The 20009-nt window shown below is 44.0% G+C and overlaps 1 protein-coding gene across 1 annotated transcript; it reads left to right on the top strand.

The window, feature by feature from the left end:
* The first annotated feature begins 3563 nt into the window (after nucleotides 1-3563).
* EIF3B (eukaryotic translation initiation factor 3 subunit B) lies at nucleotides 3564-19235 on the top strand. Its single transcript, XM_071443951.1, has 19 exons — nucleotides 3564-4383; nucleotides 7628-7820; nucleotides 8848-8967; nucleotides 9059-9116; nucleotides 9766-9894; nucleotides 10896-11053; nucleotides 11647-11778; nucleotides 11879-11945; nucleotides 12044-12090; nucleotides 12837-13047; nucleotides 13601-13673; nucleotides 14139-14261; nucleotides 14437-14515; nucleotides 15341-15479; nucleotides 15676-15801; nucleotides 16281-16358; nucleotides 17037-17145; nucleotides 17491-17608; nucleotides 18665-19235. The coding sequence occupies exons 1-18, from the start codon at nucleotides 3924-3926 to the stop codon at nucleotides 17592-17594; spliced, it is 2406 nt and encodes an 801-aa protein (XP_071300052.1). The 5' UTR covers nucleotides 3564-3923; the 3' UTR covers nucleotides 17595-17608; nucleotides 18665-19235.
* Nucleotides 19236-20009: the final 774 nt, after the last annotated feature.

Genomic DNA, 20009 nt, shown 5'->3' with positions numbered 1-20009 from the left:
AGATTGAGACATTACAATCCATAATAATAATACTTTTATATTTTCAACATCCAAAGGATTGGATGCATTCCCTAATTAATATTCCTGATATTTCTTAATCACGGGAAGCTAAATATTCACCTCCACTGTATGCAGAGAGAACTAAAGCAGAAAATGACAAAGTGAGAATTATTTCAGGGGTAACTGTGACCACAATAATAACTTTTTGTGCTGCTACAAAGATGTAAATGAGTCAATGATTCTCCTTTTCCTCCTCCCTCAGTGCTATTTCAGCTCAGTCCCCAAGAGTGTGGGTGCAGACGAAAGCTGTGTATAAAATTAAAAAAGCATGGCATTATTTAAGCTGAGAGGCCCTTCAAATCATGTTTGTACAGCAGCCCAGCAGAGTTTTGCCTGCTCAGCACTTCTGAACACCGCAGGATTTTTTGCCCATACAGCATTTTTGGAGAAAATGAATGGAGGAATCAACATGTTCTCATTCAGCTATAGATTTTTGATTGGTCTGTACTTAAGCTAATAGCATAACTATTTATTTGGTATAAATAAGATATTCTCAACTGAAGATTGCTTCGGAGTCTTGAAGAAAAATACTGCGGAAAATAATTCAATTGCAGAAATAATTTTTCAACGGGGCAGTTGAAAAATTGAAAAAGTAAGTTATTGAACACTACTGTATTTGCTGTAACTGCAGCAAAAGCTTCTGGAAAACCTTGAGCATAAAGAAACACTAAAGAAAAAAAAGGACACGTCAGAGAATCACAGAATGGTTTGGGTTGGAAGGGACCTTAAGGATCATCTTGTCACAACCCCATTCTGTGGGCAGGGACACCTTCCACCGTCCCAGTCTGCTCCATGCTTCATCCAACCTGGCCTTGGACACCTCCAGGGCTGGGGCAGCCACAGCTTCTCTGGGCAATCTGTGCCAGGGCCTCCCCACCCTCACGGGGTAGAGTTTTTTCCTCATATCTAATCAAACCTACTCCATTTTGATTTAAAATAATGTAAAAATCTTGTAAAAATCTCTCTCCATCTTTCTTGCAGGCCCCTTCAGGTATTGAAAAGTCACAGTCAGGTCACCCTGACACCTTCTCTTCTCCAGGCTGAACAATCCCAGTTTGCTCAGCCTTTCCTTCCTTTCCATCCCTCTGATCATCTCAGTGGCCTCCTCTGGAGCTGTTCCAAGAGTTCCCTGTCCTTGCTGTGCTGACCCCAGAGCTGGATGCACGACTCCAGCTGGGTCTCACCAGAGCGGGGCTGAACCAGCAGGTTCCAGGTGACAAAAGCAACACAGAAATAAATCCCTACCCCAGGCCCAGCCTCACAGAGTGTCATTCTGGGCACGTCCTGTCAGGATTAGATGAAATTTCATACAAGAATTTGCTTACTCCTTCAGAATTCAGTTTAGGAAACAGAGCTGTCAGCTCCACTATTCTCAGATCACCTGCACGCAATAAAATTCATGAGGCTCTGCTGGTTGGAGAGCTGTGTTATAAAAAGCCTTTCCTGCAAGATTTTCTTCCCCCAAATTTCCCATTGATTGGGAGTTTTGCATGTGGAGTACTTAAAGGAACAGGCTTCAGCTGCCAGTGCCAAAATCTGTGTTTTTAAAAGTTGTTCCACTCTCCCTCAGATTGCTGAGTAAGGGCCAGAAGAAAAAAGAACAGCAGTGAGATAGGGCAGGGACTGAGGGGAAATTTCAACAGAGAAAGGAAAAGGAGAAGGAAGGAAGAGCAGATAAATCAAAAGTTGCTGAAAAGTAGAGGAAAGTGCAAAGAGTCGGGGAAAGGAGAATCCAATGTTCAGATCTACGGCCTGACCAAAGGACCATAGTCCTTTGGTTAGGCAAAAAAAAAAGGGCAGGAAAAAGGGCAACTGCAGAAATTGCACATTCCAGCAACAGAGACAGCGGTGGGAGTGGTGAAACAAAAGCAACCCAGACCTCATGCACACCCCTGGAAGAGCCATGGAATACTGAGGACCCAGCTGGGACCATGGATTGACCATGTCCTGCCTCACATTTGGAAAAACACAAGGCTGTGATGGCAGGAAACAGCACTTTGTGTTCACTTCAGAGTCAGTGCTGGGGCTGACCGGGAAGTCAGGGGCTTGTCAGCTACCACGATGTAACGAGGGGAAAAAATTGCTGCCCCAAGTGCCAGTCATCGTTTCCATTCACGGGAGCTGCCTCCACAGGGAAGGGACACGCTCAGCCGGGGAGCTGCAGTGGAGTTCGGATGCCATCGTGTGACTCCCTGAAACATTACACAGCTGGCCTGACTCAGCTTCCCAAACACCGCCCGAAGAGCTTCTCAAAACATCCAAGATGCTGCAATACATGACTAATTTTAAAATGTCCTGTATACTACCTGTTCTGCCTTTTTTTTTTTTTAAGCTGGCATTGTCTGTTTTGATGATTGATTGAAAGCATTGGGATAAAGAAAGAAATCCTACTCAAAATGCAGGTGTTCGTCTCTAAGTTTGAACAGATGAGCCATTACTCGAGAACTTTTTCCTCTAAAATTGTCACCTCAAGATGGTATCCGAGGCAAATTCCAAGTTCTCTGAGCCACTCTGAATATACTATATAAATATATATATACACACATGGTGACAGAAGTCACACCGCATGTATCCATCTGAATGTACAATATATACTATATATATGTGTGTGTATATATAAACACACATCGTGGCAGAAGTCACACTTCATGTATTCTTTGTGATCCTCATCAGCCTGAGGTGCCCGGGACAGAATGCGGTGCTTTAATCGATAATGTGGGGTCACATCTCTCAGGTCAGTCATGTTGGTAGCCAACATAAAGAGAGGAGAGCTTTCAGTTCAGAAACCATTTAAAAACCACGCTAAAATGCCAGGACCGCACACCGTGACCCCTCAGATCACTGCTCTGTGTGTCCGGCTGCACCGGGAGGTCACCGGCCCTTAAGGCTTCTCGCGGGGCAGACAGAGATGCCGTAGCATGGCCACTGTCATCTTGTACCTCAGGAAAAATGTTATTTAAAACCCACAAAGGTCACGGTGGGATAAAACAGCGCTCGGAAGCCGCCCGGCCGCGGCTGCCCTCAACTCTCCCGCCGCTCTCGGCTCCGCCATCCCGCCCGGCTGATGTGGCGCTACCGCCGGGCCCTACCACACGGCCCCGCCGCCGCAGGGGGGGCGCTGACCCGCCGCCCTCGCCGCGCCCCGGCACAACCGCGTCGATGTCGGCGGAGCACCGCGCGCCTCCCCCTCTACACCAACTTGGTAGCGCCCGCGCGCGCGCCGACTGACATCGGGCGAAGCCATAGTGAAACATTGTAGGGGGGGGCGTAGGGCGAGTTTCGTGCCAGTGCGCTGTCCTTTCACCGTGGCATTGTCCTGTCACCTGCTGCCCAGCTCTTGGCAGCGACGTGTGCTGAGGGAGGAGGTTTCACTGGGCGTCAGCGCAGTTAAATGTAGCGGCGCCCCCCAAAAAATGGTTCGGCCGGACCCCACCTCAGTAGAATGGCAGGCGGCGCCATCTTGGGCGCAACCACAGCAGTCACGAGATAGGGGTGGCAGGCGTGCAGTGGGGTGAGAAGGTGAAGAAGCCGCCGCTGGCGGAGCGAGCCGAGGCTGGCAAAGGCGCTGGAATCGCTCGTGTGCGTCGGGGAAAGAAGGCGGCGGCGGGCGGGAGCGGCGGCGGGGACAGCAATCCCCCTCTCGCCCAGCGCGCGTTGGTAGGCGCCGGCGCGCGCGGGCCGCTGGGCCTGGCGCACATGGCCCGGCCGTAGGAGCCGCCCCGCCCCTCCCCCGCCTTTCCCCGCCGCGCTCCGGACGGGACCGAGACCGGCACCGGGAGTCCGCAGCGAGCACCGGGCACCGCACCGACACCCGCGCACCGACACCCGCACACCGCACCCGGGCCCGGCAGCGCCGCCGCCCCATGCAGGACACCGAGGAGAGCCCCGCGGCCGCCGCGCCGCCCGGCGCGCAGGGCCCCGCCGAGGAGCCCGAGCACACGGACGCGCCCCCGCCGCCCGCGGAGCCGCCGCAGCAGCAGCAGGAGCAGGAGGAGGACGAGAAGGAGGATGAGGAGCAGGATGGGGGAGGCGAGTCCCAGGCGCCGCCGGGGCCCCCCGAGCCGCCGCCCGCCGCCGCCGCGGAGCCCGAGCAGCCGCCCGAGCCGCAGCCGCCGTCCGGGCAGCAGAGCCCCGGGAAGGCCGAGCCCGAGCCCGGCTCTGAGGCCGAGCCCGCGGCGGAGCCCAAGTCCGAGGCGGCGGCCGAGGCCGAGTCCGGCGCGGCGCAGGAGAACGGGGAGGCCGCGCCCGCCGCCCCGGCCGAGCCCGAGGATGAGATTTCCTTCAGCGACCCCGAGGACTTCGTGGACGACATCAGCGACGAAGGTGCGGGACGGGAGGAGCCGGGGGAGCCCCCGGGGAGCCGGGCCCGGGGCGGGGAACGCCGTGCCCCGAGCCCCCGGCCCGGCTGCGGGGCAGCTGCGCATCCCACATCGGAGCTGGGCTTCGGAAATCATCTTCTTAATGAGTTATCTCTGCCCCGCACAACGCTGCCGCTCTAAAACCTTTGTTTAGTTTAAATCATCTTCTTCCTGAGCTATTTCTGCCCCGCACAACGCTGCTGTTCTAAAAGCTTTGTTTAGTTTAAGTAATTTTCTTCCTGAGTTATATCTGCCCCGCACACGCTGCTGTTCTAAAATCTTTGTTTAGTTTAAATAATTTTCTTCCTGAGTTATGTCTGCCCCGCACACGCTGCTGTTCTAAAAGCTGCTGTCAAAGTGGTTCTAAAGCCGCTGTTAAACGTCAGGTGTGAGCTGCCCTCTGAGTGGAATCACCAGCTCGTCTCCCTTCCTTTGTAAACTCAGCTCTACAAACCGAAGTTTTAAATGGTTGATGTGGTGGTTACAAATTATGTTTCATCGTTCTTGTTTTTTCCATGCACCCAGAGTGAAATCCGTAGGTAAATAGGGTTTGAGGAGAGTTACTGCCCGTAGGTGTTTTGTGACAAGAAAATAGGGAAAAATCGTTTCTGGCAGTTAAAAGTGTCAGCCCAGGCTCTTTTAAACGTAGTGGATATTGACTGCCTTAAAATGGTCAAGCTGTTGTGTAACTGCACAGACAATAAATGTTACACATGGGCTTGTAATAGAGAATTTAGAACTCTAATGTAGTGTTTTTCAGATGAGTCTTTCCAGATAAATTTTCTTAGTTTTTTAAATAGGAAAAGTACTTGTTTCCCCATTATTGTTCAGTATTTTTGCTATTTTAGGGTCTTTAGGGTCTGTTACACATATAAAAAGTGGAAAGATGTTTCTAAAGCACAGGATTGTAAATCAGCCAGTTATCTCAAGTGGCAGTGGAATACAGGTGATGCAGGTGCATTCTTGTGTTCCAGTCCTTTGTTTAGTTTATTAAATCAGCAGCCAAATATCCTAGATTAAGGAAGTGTTTGCTGTTCTCAGTTTAGCAATCTGTATAACAGCTCTTTGAACTTTTACATTTGTTTCTTAAAGAGACTTTGGCAAAATTGCCTTGGAGTTGGATTATTTTTGCTAAGTGCCTGCTTAATACACTTTGTGTACATTTAGGATTGTTATGTTCAGTTCCTTCTTGGAAACTGGGCACATTTTCCATCCCCGCCTATTTTGTTGTTAATTAATTTGGTTAACTTCTCAGCTGTCTGAAATCCAGTGTTAGTGGCTGAATTACAGGGTTTTGGTTTAGTCACTCTTGCTGGTCTGGCTTTCCATCTGTGTATGGCTAGCTGAGCTTCCTTACTTCTTTCTCATTATTCTGGTGCCTTCCCAAGGAGAAAAGCAGCCCAGTGTGACCAAGCCAAGGCTCTTCCAGTGCTGTGATAACTCAGATGCTCAGGAACACCTGTGGGACAGACCAGCTGCAGCCCTGGAACATCTCAGATCCTTTGCTGCCTCTCCTTTTCCCCGGGAGATGTCGGCATGGAAGAGCAGCTGGTGTGGGTTAAAGCAGAAGGGATGTGTTGGACACCCACTTAGGGACCAGCCAGGCTTTAGTTCAGATAATGACAGTGGTCCTTAAAATGCTGCCAGCTGAAGATAGCCCTGCACCCACCACACCCTGCTTCCCTTCTGGCTGCAGCAGGAGCTGGCTGAACCTGCTTCTTGCTCTTTGAAGATTCCTTTGTTCACAATTTGGAATTTCAGGGCACAGGGTGGGAATTTGGCTTCAGTTTGTTACAGTTTTGACTCAATACAGGGTGTTGCATTGCTGCTCTGGCATCTAAACATGCATTCCTTGGCCTACAAAGTCTTTTGTGAGAAATGGCTATGAAAAAAATGGCTAAAGGAGCCTTAAAAATCACCCTTTTGTGGTTTACTTCAGTTTTCTCCTTTTGCTAATAGACTCCTGTGGAAATGTCCTTGTGGGGCATGCTTTCATTTTATATATTTTATATTGTTATTTGTAGTTCCTTAATGCATATGGAGATAATATTTTTGAGTGATAAATATTACAAACAACAACATTCTGTGGATGCTACCTAATCTTGGTGGTAATGGGCTAAATAATTGTGATTTTTGTTACCCCAGATCAATGGGAAGCTTCATGTGTAATAACCTGTTGAAGCTTAAAGTTGTAGAAAGCAACTTTTTAATAGTTTGAAATTCAAAGTAAGCATGTTTCTCATATTTCTTCATTGCTGGAGATCTTTGCAGTGATGTTTCTGGGCAGAAAAATTTCTTGAATTACAAAACCATCAAAAATCTAATGTCTTCAAAATATCAGCATATACAGCACCTTTTTTAGTTTGTTCTCATAGTTGAAGTCTTTCTACATGTGTTTGGATTTTGTTTCTTAGTCTATGCATGCTATAGATAGTCTGACTCTCCAGATTTTATCTAATTCAAAGGTATGGTGGTGTGAACTTATTTTCTCTGTAGTCTTGTACTTTATAGTGATCTTCACATAATCTTAAAGCTTTCTGCAGATATTCAGGAATTAATAAGTTCAAAGACTATCCAGTGTGAAAAGATCTGTGCTTGTCTTCACAAAGCTTAAATATGGCTTTCAGTGTCTTGCCTTAGACCTTCGTTTTTGTTCTTAATTAAAGGTTTAGATGGAGTGTGAGTTCTTAATTACAGTGATGCTGAGACAGGCAGAACTTCCAGTATGGTGGATAGTTTTGAATTATGCTAAAACTTGGGAGGTACAGGTTACATTTGCTTTTATCAAAGTCATCTGGTTATAATTTGAGCAAGAGGACTGGTCAGAGGTCAGGTAGTAAATCATGCATTTGTCTGTGCTGTTGTCAGTTTTGGGGACTTTGTGAGCCAGTTCCATCTCCTGAAAAAAACCGATAGAGCAAGCATTGACAACCTCAGTGTGTAAAGTATGTTTTTAAGAAAGACTTCATGAGTTGGGTGCTCTAAGTTTGCCATGAAACCACATAATCCTGTCACTTAGGGTGTGCTGTTGGGCTGCTGTTCAATTGTTTTTCTGATAGAAGGTTCAGTCACTACCAAGTTTCTTAAGTGATTCTTGAAATTTCTTGAAGTCTCTCTGTTTTCTTACTCTCACTGTTGTTTTTATCTTTGTCTTCCCTCCTCCATGAAGTGAGCAGTGCTTTACTTTCCTGTCTGTGCTGTCTTTGCAGAGCTGCTTGGTGACATCCTGAAAGATCAGCCACAGGAGGCAGATGGAATAGACTCGGTGATTGTCGTGGATAACGTGCCCCAGGTTGGACCAGACCGACTGGAGAAACTGAAGAATGTCATCCACAAAATATTCTCCAAGTTTGGTAAAATTATCAATGAATTTTATCCAGAAGCAGATGGAAAAACAAAAGGGTAAGTCATGGTAACTCCAACTGGAAAAAGGACTGAAACACAGCTCTGGCTTATCTTTGATTTTTAGTGTCGATACTTTATGGCCAGTTTTTATGGTGACCTCATAGCTGTTATCATCACCTTCTTCTACCTCAGCCTGTGCAGTCCTCACATCAGTCTCAGTGACAAACAAGTTCCTGAGGGAACTGAGAAGATTCATAGCTCATTAGGCTCCATGGTGGAGGCTGGTGGGGATTAATTATGGAAACAGTTTAGCTTGGTTTGGGGACAAATTTCTGTGCTATGTGGGAAGTTTTTTCTTAGTTTTCTGCTATGGTAGAAGTTAAAGATCCTCTTGAGCTAAAAACTTAGTAGCAATGGCTGGCCTGTTTGTTGCAAAATAGATTGTCAATATCTGTAGCATATATTCTGAGTATTGGAGGAATCCACACTTTATAAGGCATAGAAAGAGTTTTCTGGAGTGGAGGGATTGTTGTTTCTATAAGGTCAGCATGAAAATTATTCTGTCTCTCTGTTCATACATCTGAGACACTGATGATGTTCAGGATACCATTAGTTTTGAGTCTGCTGGACTGCAAGCTAGTTTGGATTAAGTGGCCAGAAAGAATCTGAGTTCTGTAATTGAAAAACATTGAAAGAAAAAAAATGAAGAAGCCTGTGACAGCAAGTTCCAATTCCTAACCATGACCTGTTACTCAGCTGGGAGGAGCTGTGGATGTAACCTGCATGTTCCTGTCTCTCACTTGTCCTGGTTGTGTTGAGCTTGCATTCACTGCTCTGTCTGGCCCATTTCAGAAAGGGTATCAGATTAACTGAGGTCAGGCCTAGAGAGCTAAAAAATGTGTGTGAGCCTGTGGCCAGAATGGGGTTTAATTTGCTGTTGACCCTAATTAGTTAAGGACAAGACAAGAGGTTATCTTGTAGATGCTCTGTATTGAATTCTTAATTACTGTCCATTGTTTCTGCTTTATTTTGTGCCTGTTGTGTAGTCAATAATGTCTTCTACTTTGGTGTTCCTTCCTTGCAGGTACATCTTCCTGGAGTACATGTCTCCCTCCCATGCTGTGGATGCTGTGAAGAATGCAGATGGATACAAACTGGATAAGCAGCACACTTTCAGAGTTAACCTCTTCACTGACTTTGATAAGTGAGTACAGCAATTGGGTGTTATCTGTAAATTTGGGGATTCTAATCCTGAGTGCCTGCATGGACTGTAACCAACCAAATTGCTCTTTCAGGTACATGACAATAAGTGATGAGTGGGAAATCCCTGAGAAACAGCCATTTAAGGATTTGGTAAGGAATTTTTGGAAAAGTGGAAAGAATATTCAGCTTAATATTAAATGGTTACTTCATTGCTGAAATGTCCATATGAAAATAGAAACCATGTGTTAATGTGTTGTAAATAGCAGTGCTGATCACATGCTCTGTTCCTTCATGCTCACCATCATGCAGTGATGGGAGGAACTCAGTGCTTCTGCTTAATAGTTACACATAGTGTGAAGCTTAATTTACTCTTATTATTTAAGAGTGAATAATAATTTTGCACAAGTCATTTAAAAATAGATTTTCAAAAGCATCTTTTTATATTCTTAATTGTTTGAGGCAAACTTTGGTGTTTGTTACTGGTTGCTTTGTAAATAGGCTGGTGGAAGAAACAATAGTTTGCTTTTTCATTAAAAACCAAATTACTTCCTGTTTAAAATAAGTATTAAACATCATCAAAACACCTTGAGGGTCCACCTGTTTATGCTGTGCTCTCAGCCTCCAGCATCCAGTAACTGGGATTGTTTAATTTCACTTCAAAAACTTGTTTGCAGTGGTAAGACCCCGAAGTTGCACTCTCTGGTAAGATCAACTTCCACCTGCCAGGTGGATACTAATTAGTGGAACTTGCTGTCTTAGCCTTGGACTCACTAACAGTCTTTTGCTGTGTTTTTCTCAGGGGAATCTCAGATACTGGTTGGAAGACCCTGATTGCAGGGATCAGTACAGTGTGATCTTTGAGTCAGGAGACCGGACATCCATTTTTTGGAATGACATCAAGGAACCTGTTCAAATTGAGGACAGAGCAGTGAGTGTCCTGGAAGTGCTGGAGATTGGCAGTGTTTCTGCAATCTCCTTCATTTTATCATATTGCAGCTTTTTAATTGGAAAAAAAAAGGCTTTTTCCCATTGCTGAAATATTTTTCTTTCCTTGTGAAGAGTGGTGAAACCACATCCTTTAGAATTAGACTTAGCTGCTTTGGTAAGAGAACTGTGAAGTGAACTTTTTAAGAGTTTTATTTTATATAACTGATCTATGATGCCCATTAGTTTCCTTCATCTCTCTGTTATAGGTGATTCAGAAAGACCTGAGAATGCAAAGTCAGAGTTTGAGGAGCACTATTCATTCCAGCTGAATATGTGCTTATATTTGCTGCTTCAGATGACTCCTTGCTTTTGTGCTGACCACAGAGGTGTTAAAGAGGAATAGCTGGTTTGGTAATGGCATAAAAAAGGGAGAGTTAGTCTGCCTGTCTGCTGCAGGCACTGGACTTGCTGGGAACTGTTAGGACCCAGGAGCATTTTCCTTAATAACCATTGTGCATTTCAGTAGGAGGAAGTTGGCTCTGAGATGGTGAGAATTTGCTCATCACCATGGTCTCTGGCTGTGGTCTGTATTGCTGAGATCTCTCTAACTTAGCTGAAGGTCCAGTTGTTCAGAAATTCAAAATACCTACCCTTACTTTTAAGAACAGTATGTTCATCTGAAGAAGGATTAAGACTGAAAGAAGGAAATCCAGGGTGTTAGGTGGGTTTGTTATTGCACAAAGGATGTCACTGTTCCTGAAAAACCTCTTTGGTGATCTGTAAGTTGAAAAGGTCTCAATTGACAATTTTGAACCTGAAGAATAAGTACTGTACATTGTGTGCATGAAATAAAACTCCACAGTTATCACACATCCTGGCATCTTCACTTAGTAAAGGGATTTACAAAATGTGCTGCTACAAGCCATGCATTAATTGTTTCCTTTTCAGGGACACAGCATGAAAATCAACTTTTGTATGTCCTTTTTTTTTTTTTTAATCCAGAGGTGGACAGAGACCTACGTCCGTTGGTCCCCCAAAGGCACCTACCTGGCTACGTTCCACCAGAGGGGCATTGCTCTCTGGGGTGGAGAGAAGTTCAAGCAGATTCAAAGGTTTAGTCACCAAGGAGTGCAGCTCATTGACTTCTCACCCTGTGAAAGGTACAGAGCATGGTGTTGGTTTGGGCTAAGCAGTCAAAAGCATGAGGCATGAGCTGCACTCCAAATCTGGAGTGCTGAAATTAATTTCTTAAGATTTTTTAACATTAAAGAGCTCTGGAGAGAAGGATAAAATAATTTCAGGACTGAGATGCATTTTCATTTGAGTTTTCAAGTAACACATTTGGAAGCAGATGGATTTTATGCTTTTTTGTTTTAAAGAGATTATTTACCTTTCAATGGAGAAGCCCAGCATCCCTGTACTTTGGGTTGGATAAGGTCAATAATTTGTGTTTAGTTGGAAACTGATGTTATTCTCATGTCAAAACTGTATAACAGTGTATTTGGTGAGTTCCCCTCTCTTGTAACATCAATATGGGAGGACTTGTACATAAATCTAGAACCTTTTCAGCCAGAGGGATGCCAGGGAAACTTTCTCCTCCTTTCTCATCCTGTTCTTACTTTTCCCTCTCCAGAAAAATCCCATTAGAGAAACTGCTGTTTAAAAGGGCCTGATATTTAAATACTACTTGAATGAAATGGTACTGACATATTAGATGAAGTTTCAATAATGAATTGGTTTATTTATTTTGTAGGTATTTAGTGACCTTCAGCCCTTTGATGGACACACAGGATGACCCTCAGGCTATCATCATCTGGGATATTCTGACTGGCCAAAAGAAGAGAGGATTCCACTGTGAAAACTCAGCTCACTGGCCTATTTTTAAGTAGGTTGAGAAGCAGAATTAGAGTAGAGAGTTGTGGTCTCAGACTTCATTTAATAAAAAGGCAGTTCCAATTTCATGGTTTTTTTTCTTGCTTGCTTAGATGGAGTCATGATGGTAAATTCTTTGCTCGAATGACTTCAGATACCCTCAGTATCTATGAAACACCAGTAAGTTCTTGCTTTTTTTGCATAATAATCAGAGTAGAAATACATGTGTAAATGTAAGAGTGTTACTAACTTGAAAATTCATCATTTTCTCATTTTAGTCTATGGGTTTGTTGGACAAAAAGAGCTTGAAAATCAATGGGATAAGGTGAGTTTATTCCCTTGGAATCATAACTGTGCTCTTTAGCTGGAATCTTTTAGTTTGGGGATTTGTTATGGCAAGAGCAATCTTTATGTTGCCTGGAGCAAAGAGCTTTACATGTTGACTTGGTCAAATTAGACAAAGTAGCAAAAAGAAATGGAAAACTCTCCACTTGTTGATGAACACACTTGGTAGAGTCTGTGCTTTGAAATCCTCTTTGTGGTACTGCTTAATCCATTTTAGGAATTCTGTTCCTTGTCTACAAAACCAGTCTGGAATGCAGTTTATTAGGGAATATCTCCCTAACAAGGTGGTTGTGCTGGCTTAGAGCAGTGTGCTGTGTCTGCACAAGACACATTGACTCCTGTGAGAGTTTTTAAAGTACATCTCTGTAAAGCAGCGAGAAAATTAAGTGTACCCAGGTGCAAGAAGATGGTCTCCATGGTAATTTAGTAGGGATTTTTTTTTGCTCATTTGTTCTTAGATCTTTGGCAGTTACTCTGTGTGCAACCCCTGCTCTTTGGTGAGATGTACTGGTGAGACAACATTGGTGATACAGCAAATTTAAACAGCTGCTTAAAAATCTGTTTAGGGAATGTTATTAAATTGCCCTGAGTTATGTATCTGTGCCTGTCTTTATTACTGAGAGGTGATCTTTGTCTGCAACATTCAGATACTATGAGGAAAGTGCTTTCTGCTTGTAGTATCTAACTGAAAATTAAAACGGCATATTTTTAACTTTGTTCCTGTAGAGACTTCTCATGGTCTCCAGGTGGTAACATAATTGCTTTCTGGGTGCCTGAGGACAAAGACATCCCAGCAAGAGTGACTTTGATGCAGCTGCCTTCTAGACAAGAAATTCGTGTGCGGAATTTGTTCAACGTAGTCGATTGCAAACTGCACTGGCAGAAGAACGGGGACTACCTGTGTGTGAAGGTGGACAGGACTCCCAAAGGCACACAGGTACATGGCTTCTGCTCTTGCTGGGAAAAGCTGCTTCCTTTTCTTGCAGTGCTGTCTTTAAGTAAAGGCAGTGTAAATTATATTATGTCAAAGCTATTTTTAATTTTTTCTGTTTGAATTTGAAGCATGCGGAAAGCAAAATGTATGTAATGTTTGCAACTAGAATTTGATTTGACTTCAGTGGCCTCTTGGTCTCTGAGGTCTGTGCCTTACCTCTTCTCCTGATCACAATTAAGCAGCTGTTGAACAACATGTAGGTCAAGCTGCATAATGTGCCACATGTTCATCTGTCTTAATTAAATTTTATAACAGTCTGAAAAAAAATAAATGCTTTTCTACAATTCTGAAGTTATTCTTTATCAGAACAAATTGAGAATGTTTTTGCTAAGGAGGTATATTGTATTTATCTGCTCTCATGAAAGGAATAAACCTTGACTCACTCTCATCCTGTGTCCTAACAGGCTAATTGAGGAGTTGTCCTTCTATGCCTAGTGATATAATTATTTACTCTGCTGTTTTTGTGCTGGTAATGAGCTGATTTTGGCCTTCACAGGGAGTAGTGACCAACTTTGAAATATTCCGCATGAGAGAGAAACAGGTGCCAGTGGATGTGGTGGAAATGAAAGGTAATGCCAAGTATTTCCTTACTTTTGAGCTTGAACTTTTCTGCAGAGATGCTTGTGTCTTTCTTAGAAATTGTTGTCAACACCTGACATAATTAGGAATTTAACCCTTTGGAAAAGAGTGGGATTTTGATGTTGCAGAATGTCTCATGTTAAAATGAGAAATCAAAACTTCTGTTGTTTTCATACTTATGACTGACTGGAAAAATGACAGAACTGAAAGTCTGGTATTAATCAAAATGATAGGGTTGATAATAGCAATGTATTTTGTAGATGATGGAAGGCCTACAGCTATAGTTAGAAACATTTCCCCTAACTCCCTGCAATTGCCTTATCAACCTGTGTTTTAAAAGAAAGTCTGTTAACTGATGGGTTCTCTCTCTTCAATATCTTGGTTTTCTTCGGTAACTACTTGAAATTAGAGGTTTGTATTGTCCTTTAACAGAGTTTTGGCTTCTCTTGTTACAGAAAGCATCATAGCCTTTGCTTGGGAACCAAATGGAAGCAAGTTTGCTGTGTTGCATGGAGAAACTCCACGAATTTCAGTTTCCTTTTACCATGTGAAAAACAACGGGAAAATAGAACTCATAAGTAAGTGAAAAACAAGTGAAAAGTGCAGATACTAAACATTTTGCATGGTGATAGATGCTATAAACTCAAAATTGCATCTGTTTGTGATGTTTTGTGAGAAATTAGTGGGGTTGATGCATGTAATTGATGGCATTGGATTGAGATCTCTTTCTGAATTTGCCTTGTTTCTTTTCAGAGACTTTTGACAAACAGCAGGCAAACACGATATTCTGGAGTCCCCAGGGGCAGTTTGTGGTGTTGGCTGGCCTCAGAAGGTGAGTGTTGAACATTGATTTTAAAAGAAGTAAAGAAGTACAGTATCTCACCAAGAAGTGTTTGGTGTCCCTGACAGTGCTGATTGCTGTAATCCTGATTGAGCTGTGCAAAAGCAAAGGCAGAGAAGAGATGCAGCTTCATGATGTATCTTAGTCCTTTGCAGCTATCACTTCCTATTTTTGCCACACCAGGTGGAGAATGCATTTATCAACAGAAAAGTGGATCTTTAGAAACACCTTCAGCTGTTTAAGTTAAATACTGACTGAGCCAGTCCAGTTTGGACATGCTTATGGCTCTTGTGATGCATTTGTTGTCATTGCCTTGTGCCCTTTCATGGGCAATACCTGTTATTGACAGTGCTGCTTTGTGAAAGAATTATCAAGGAAGTTCCACTTTAGAGCAAGTGAAAATTATTGTTGTCAATCAGTCAAGTAATATTTGCTTTCATGTGCTTTCAAACAAGCACTGCTGTTCATCTTAGAAATCTTTTCTTTAATGTCTTCTTCACTACTATGTCTAAGCATATGATGTTAAACTTTGGCTGTAGCTTGCCCAGAGCATGTTTTTACAGTGACTTTAACCCATTTATTTGTATTCTTATGGGTCCCTGAACATAGAAACAGAAGTGTCATTCTTATGTGGCATTTTGTTTTTATCCACTGCCTTCCTTTCCAGCCACAGAGACTGGCAGAACCCTGGCTGCTCTCTTGGCTGCTGTGAGACTTTGTTTGCAATGAGGAGTTGTAGAGATGCAGCCTGTGGCATGTTTTTCAAAGCCCAGGCTGTGCTGCTGTGTAAAGCACTGTCCTGTTTTGCCTGTGCAGCATGAATGGTGCCTTAGCCTTTGTTGACACATCTGACTGCACCATGATGAACATTGCCGAGCACTACACGGCCTCGGACGTGGAGTGGGACCCCACGGGCAGATACATTGTCACCTCTGTGTCTTGGTGGAGCCACAAGGTACTGATGCACCTCTTTCCCCCAGCCCTGCTTGCTCTTCCAGTGGTTTTGGAAAGGGTTATTGATTAGGAAGAGAAAATGAACCCTGTCACTGGTCAAATGACTTAACCTCCACTACAATTTTAAACATTATTTCTGAGCACTCTGCTGTTAAGTTAAAGCTTATTTTGGCTGAGCTGCTGCTTTGCTCTTCCAGGTGGACAATGCATATTGGTTATGGACCTTCCAAGGCCGTCTGCTTCAGAAAAACAACAAAGACAGGTTCTGTCAGCTGCTCTGGAGACCACGACCAGCCACCCTGCTCAGTGAGGATCAGATAAAGGTAGGGCACCCCAGGGACTTTGTGCTGACATGGATTTGGGCCATAAAGCATACTTGGTGTGCTCCCTCTTCTTGAGGATGAGGTTTGTTACACAACTGCCTTTTGCCCTGAATGTGTGAGTAAACACATTGCTGTGTGGGACCTCACTTCTAGGAATGCCTGCAGATATTAACTGTATTATAAGCTCAAAATAGAAGTGATTACCAGTTGTTCATGAAGTTAGGGTATGATGAAAGGGTATAAAGAAGAGTAAATTGAATTTTGCTCTTCAGACCTTGCTAGTTGTATGTGTACAGAAGTGCTTGTATGATCTATAAGCCAGGAGGCACAAAATTACAGTGAAAGGAAATTGCCTAGCAGAGAGATGTTTTTCAGAAGGGCATAGCCTGCTTAGGCCTACCAAAGGAGTGCTTAGAGAAGATGATGGTTGTAATTGCTAGCCTGAAACTCCAGTTGAAATAAAATTTCCTGTTTCACAGCAAATTAAGAAGGACCTGAAGAAATACTCCAAGATATTTGAGCAGAAGGATCGTCTGAGCCAGTCCAAAGCTTCAAAGGCAAGACACTTTTGAAATATATTCTAGATGAAACTCTTGTAGCCTATCCTTAGTTTGTACTGGTGATATATAAGTTGGATTTCCTGTATCACAAGTGTTCATTTGATCCAGATGGTTAGAATTAGTCCAATGGATAGTTCAGAGAGGTGCCACTGTAAAGAGTCTGGAGAGGAACTGGTGTTACGTCATTAAGCAAAGGTGGTAACATTTTGGAGTTCTTTGCACATTGCTGCATTAGCCAGTATTTAAATTAAGAAAAGCTCTTTCAATTAGAAAAAAGGACACCTCACCAAAATAGCATCCTGATCAGAGAAGAGAATCTTGTTTCTTCTAAGTCAGTAGAAGTTGTTTATGAGGACAAAGTTGCCTCACTCAAGCATGCCTGGGGTGTGGGTTTGGTTCAGGGGGACGTTGAAGAGCCCTGGGGTGTGGGTTTGGTTCAGGGGGAGGTTGAAGAGCCCTGGGGTGTGGGTTTGGTTCAGGGGGAGGTTGAAGAGCCCTGGGGTGGGTTTGGTTTGGTTCAGGGGGAGGTTGAAGAGCCCTGGGGTGTGGGTTTGGTTCAGGGGGAGGTTGAAGAGCCCTGGGGTGGGTTTGGTCTGGTTCAGGGGGAGGTTGAAGAGCCCTGGGGTGGGTTTGGCTCAGGGGGAGGTTGGTTGAAGATCCCTCTGTGGCCTGCAGGAGCTGGTGGAGCGGCGGCGCACGATGATGGAGGAGTTCAGGAAGTACCGCAAGATGGCACAAGAGCTGTACATGGAGCAGCGCAACGAGCGCCTGGAGCTGCGCGGGGGTGAGACAGACAGGGCTGGGCAGAGCCACAGCAGCTCCTCCTTCAGAGGGGCATGGGGCCCCTCAGCCCCTTCTCTTCTCCCTCTGCTTCCTGCTAAAGCCAGTCCTGTGTTCTCTGGAGGTTTTTGTACTTTTTATCCTGAATCGTGGCAGGATTTAAGAGGGGAAAAAAGGCATTGGCTTGACCGTGGGATAAAACTGTAGTAGGAGACAGTAATGCCTTGGATATCACTGATTAGGATTTAAAGCACCAAATACCTCTTTACTTCTTGTTTCACTGCTGGTCTAAGGGCTTTCTGCCAAGAGCATCAAATCATTCCATTGCTGCCTTGTTTCTCCATTGCAGGGGTAGACACAGATGAGCTGGACAGCAATGTCGATGACTGGGAGGAGGAGACTGTGGAATTTTTTATCAATGAAGAAATTATTACCCTTGCAGAACCAGAGTAATTAATAAAACTGTGGTAAGATACCATAACTCTGAGAGAAACTCTCTGTCAACTATTGCTATAGAGTTGCTAATTTGCTTTAGGGATTTAGGTCTGTCTGTTGCACTGGTGAATGTGGTGTTCTCTGAGTTGATTAATGTTTTTTCTGTGGCTAGGAAAGATAAGTTTTTTTTAAAAAGTAATTGTAGACAGTCAAAATTGTGAGTAGATTAACTCTATAAATCCTGTCTTGCCAGAGGAATCAAACCCCCAACAGAGTCAGGGGCAGCCTGTGAACACAGTGTAGCAAACCTGTAAGTTCTGTCAGTAGGAGGAATTGTAGTTGGTAGGAGATCAGAATTTTGCCTTTTGGAAGATTTGCATGTTAGTCCAAGACTGGACAGAGTTTAAATATGGTATTAAATATTATACAGCATTTGTCTTTGGGCTGATAAAATTTTGAGATTATTTTTAAATACCTGCATTAATTCAGTTATTATTTTTTAGAAAAGTCTGATAGAGATCACATGATAGCAGATTTTTGTGTACTGATTTGCATGGCTTGCTGGGAAATCTTGTATTTAATTCCGTGTTTTTCCCAGCTCCTTCTTGTGAATTCTTCTGTTTTATGTTGGCAATGGAGGGTACTTCCAGCCCCTGTTGTATGAGATGTCCTTTAGTGAGCTTGACATGGTATTGAGGAGGAAAAATACTTTCACAGACATAGACAGGATTTAAAACTTGCAGAGTTCCTGCTCTGTCATGTTTATGATCTTGCTTAAGGAAGAGGAAGGGGAGACTGGAAATATGCAGCTGTAAGTCACCCTGCGCTGCCTCTTGGAGCTGTAGAAAAATAATAGCCTTGAGAGCTTTGACTACATTTTGGTCCAGTTTATGTGTTCCATACATGGGAGATCTTTTTCTGGAAGGAAGAGGGAGAGAAGCTGCTTAGTGCATGGATTTAAACCACATGAGTTTAGGAGGAGGTGAAACACAAGCTGGTGTAGCCTTTCACCAGCTGAGCTTCTGAGGTTGAGCTGTTTGTACAAAAGCACAGTAACTAACTCACCTCTCTTTGTTGTTTTTCTGCAGCTCCACCAGATCTCGTGCTGAAGAGAAGTTTGTTTGTTTTCCAAAAGCCTATATCAACTTTGGAATTCTTAATCCATATTCTTGCACTCTGGAAGGGTGGATGCACCAGATTCTCTCCATTCTGACACATTGTAGTGCCTTTAAGTCTTGCTGCCTGCTGCAGTGAGATACTGGAAAGGCGCTGCTTTTAAATTTATATTATTTTTTTTTCTAGGGTTTGATTATTATTTTTTTTTCTTTTTAAATCCACTACTACCAGTATTTACTTCCCCACTCCTGTGCAGTCCTTGCCAGCTGGCAGTTTTCGCCTTGTGCCAGTGAGGTGAGATTCACCAGTGCACCCCTGTCTCACACACGCAATGTTTGGGTTCCAGGACTCTCTCTGTGCCCCCAGGGCATGGACAGGTGTTCATTTGGGTTGGGGCAAAGTCACCAGAAGCATTTTCTGTATGATGTGTTTTAGTGTGCTGAAGCAGCACTACAGCGGGCTATACCCTCCTCCTTTCAGATTGTGAAAGGATGTCTCCCTCAAAGAGCTGAATATGGAAATAAAAGCAGACCTATACTAAAACCAGGCTGGCTACGTGTTGTTTGTAGGGAATCTTTCCCTGAATGATCCAAGTCAATCATCACCCAGTAATAAGAGTGTGTTTTGGCTAATGGTTCCTTGGGGTTTTTTTCAGATCTCAGTTCCTCATCGCCCCTCTGGCTTTGTGTTTTGCTTGCTTGGTTTTTTACAATATGGTACAGCTCATTAATCTGTCACCTTGACCGTGGTGGTGGAGTGACTAGAAAATGACTGGATTCTTAAACCATTTGCAAACTGATGAAATCCTCAGGAGTTACTGGGTTAGTGTATCTTACTAGTGAAAACTGCAGACTTCAGAGCACTGCTCTGTGCTTTTTTCCCCCTCTTACAGTACCTGTTTCATTTCCAAAGCCCTCCAGGCTCAGGATGGAGAACTGTACCCAGAGCTGGTGCAGCAGCTTCTCTGTATTTTTATTTGTGAGCAGAGCAGTGAGAGAGGCTGGCCTGTTCCTTGCCTATGGAGAATGAGGATGTTCCTGTCTCCTCTCCTGGACTGGGCAGGGAAATTGCCAAGGTGAGCACTTCTGACTGGCTTTCCTTAAACCCAGGGCTCATTTGTATGGAGTGGGAGGCCCTCTGGGCACAGGGCAGCCCCACTCAGCTGCAGGTGGCCAAGGGACAGGGATGTTCTCAGCACGCATTTTGTCATCAGGTGAATTGGCTGTGATGGCCAATGCACAAATGCCCCAATTAACTCCCATGTCCTCTTCACCAGGAAGCTTTCAAAATTATTTTCCCATAAATGTTACTTAGTTC

This window comes from Agelaius tricolor, unplaced genomic scaffold (genome assembly GCF_023055355.1).
Source record: "Agelaius tricolor isolate 1412-34295 unplaced genomic scaffold, bAgeTri1.0.p SCAF_19, whole genome shotgun sequence".
NCBI lineage: Eukaryota > Metazoa > Chordata > Aves > Passeriformes > Icteridae > Agelaius > Agelaius tricolor.
This window is presented reverse-complemented; position numbering and strand designations above follow the sequence as displayed.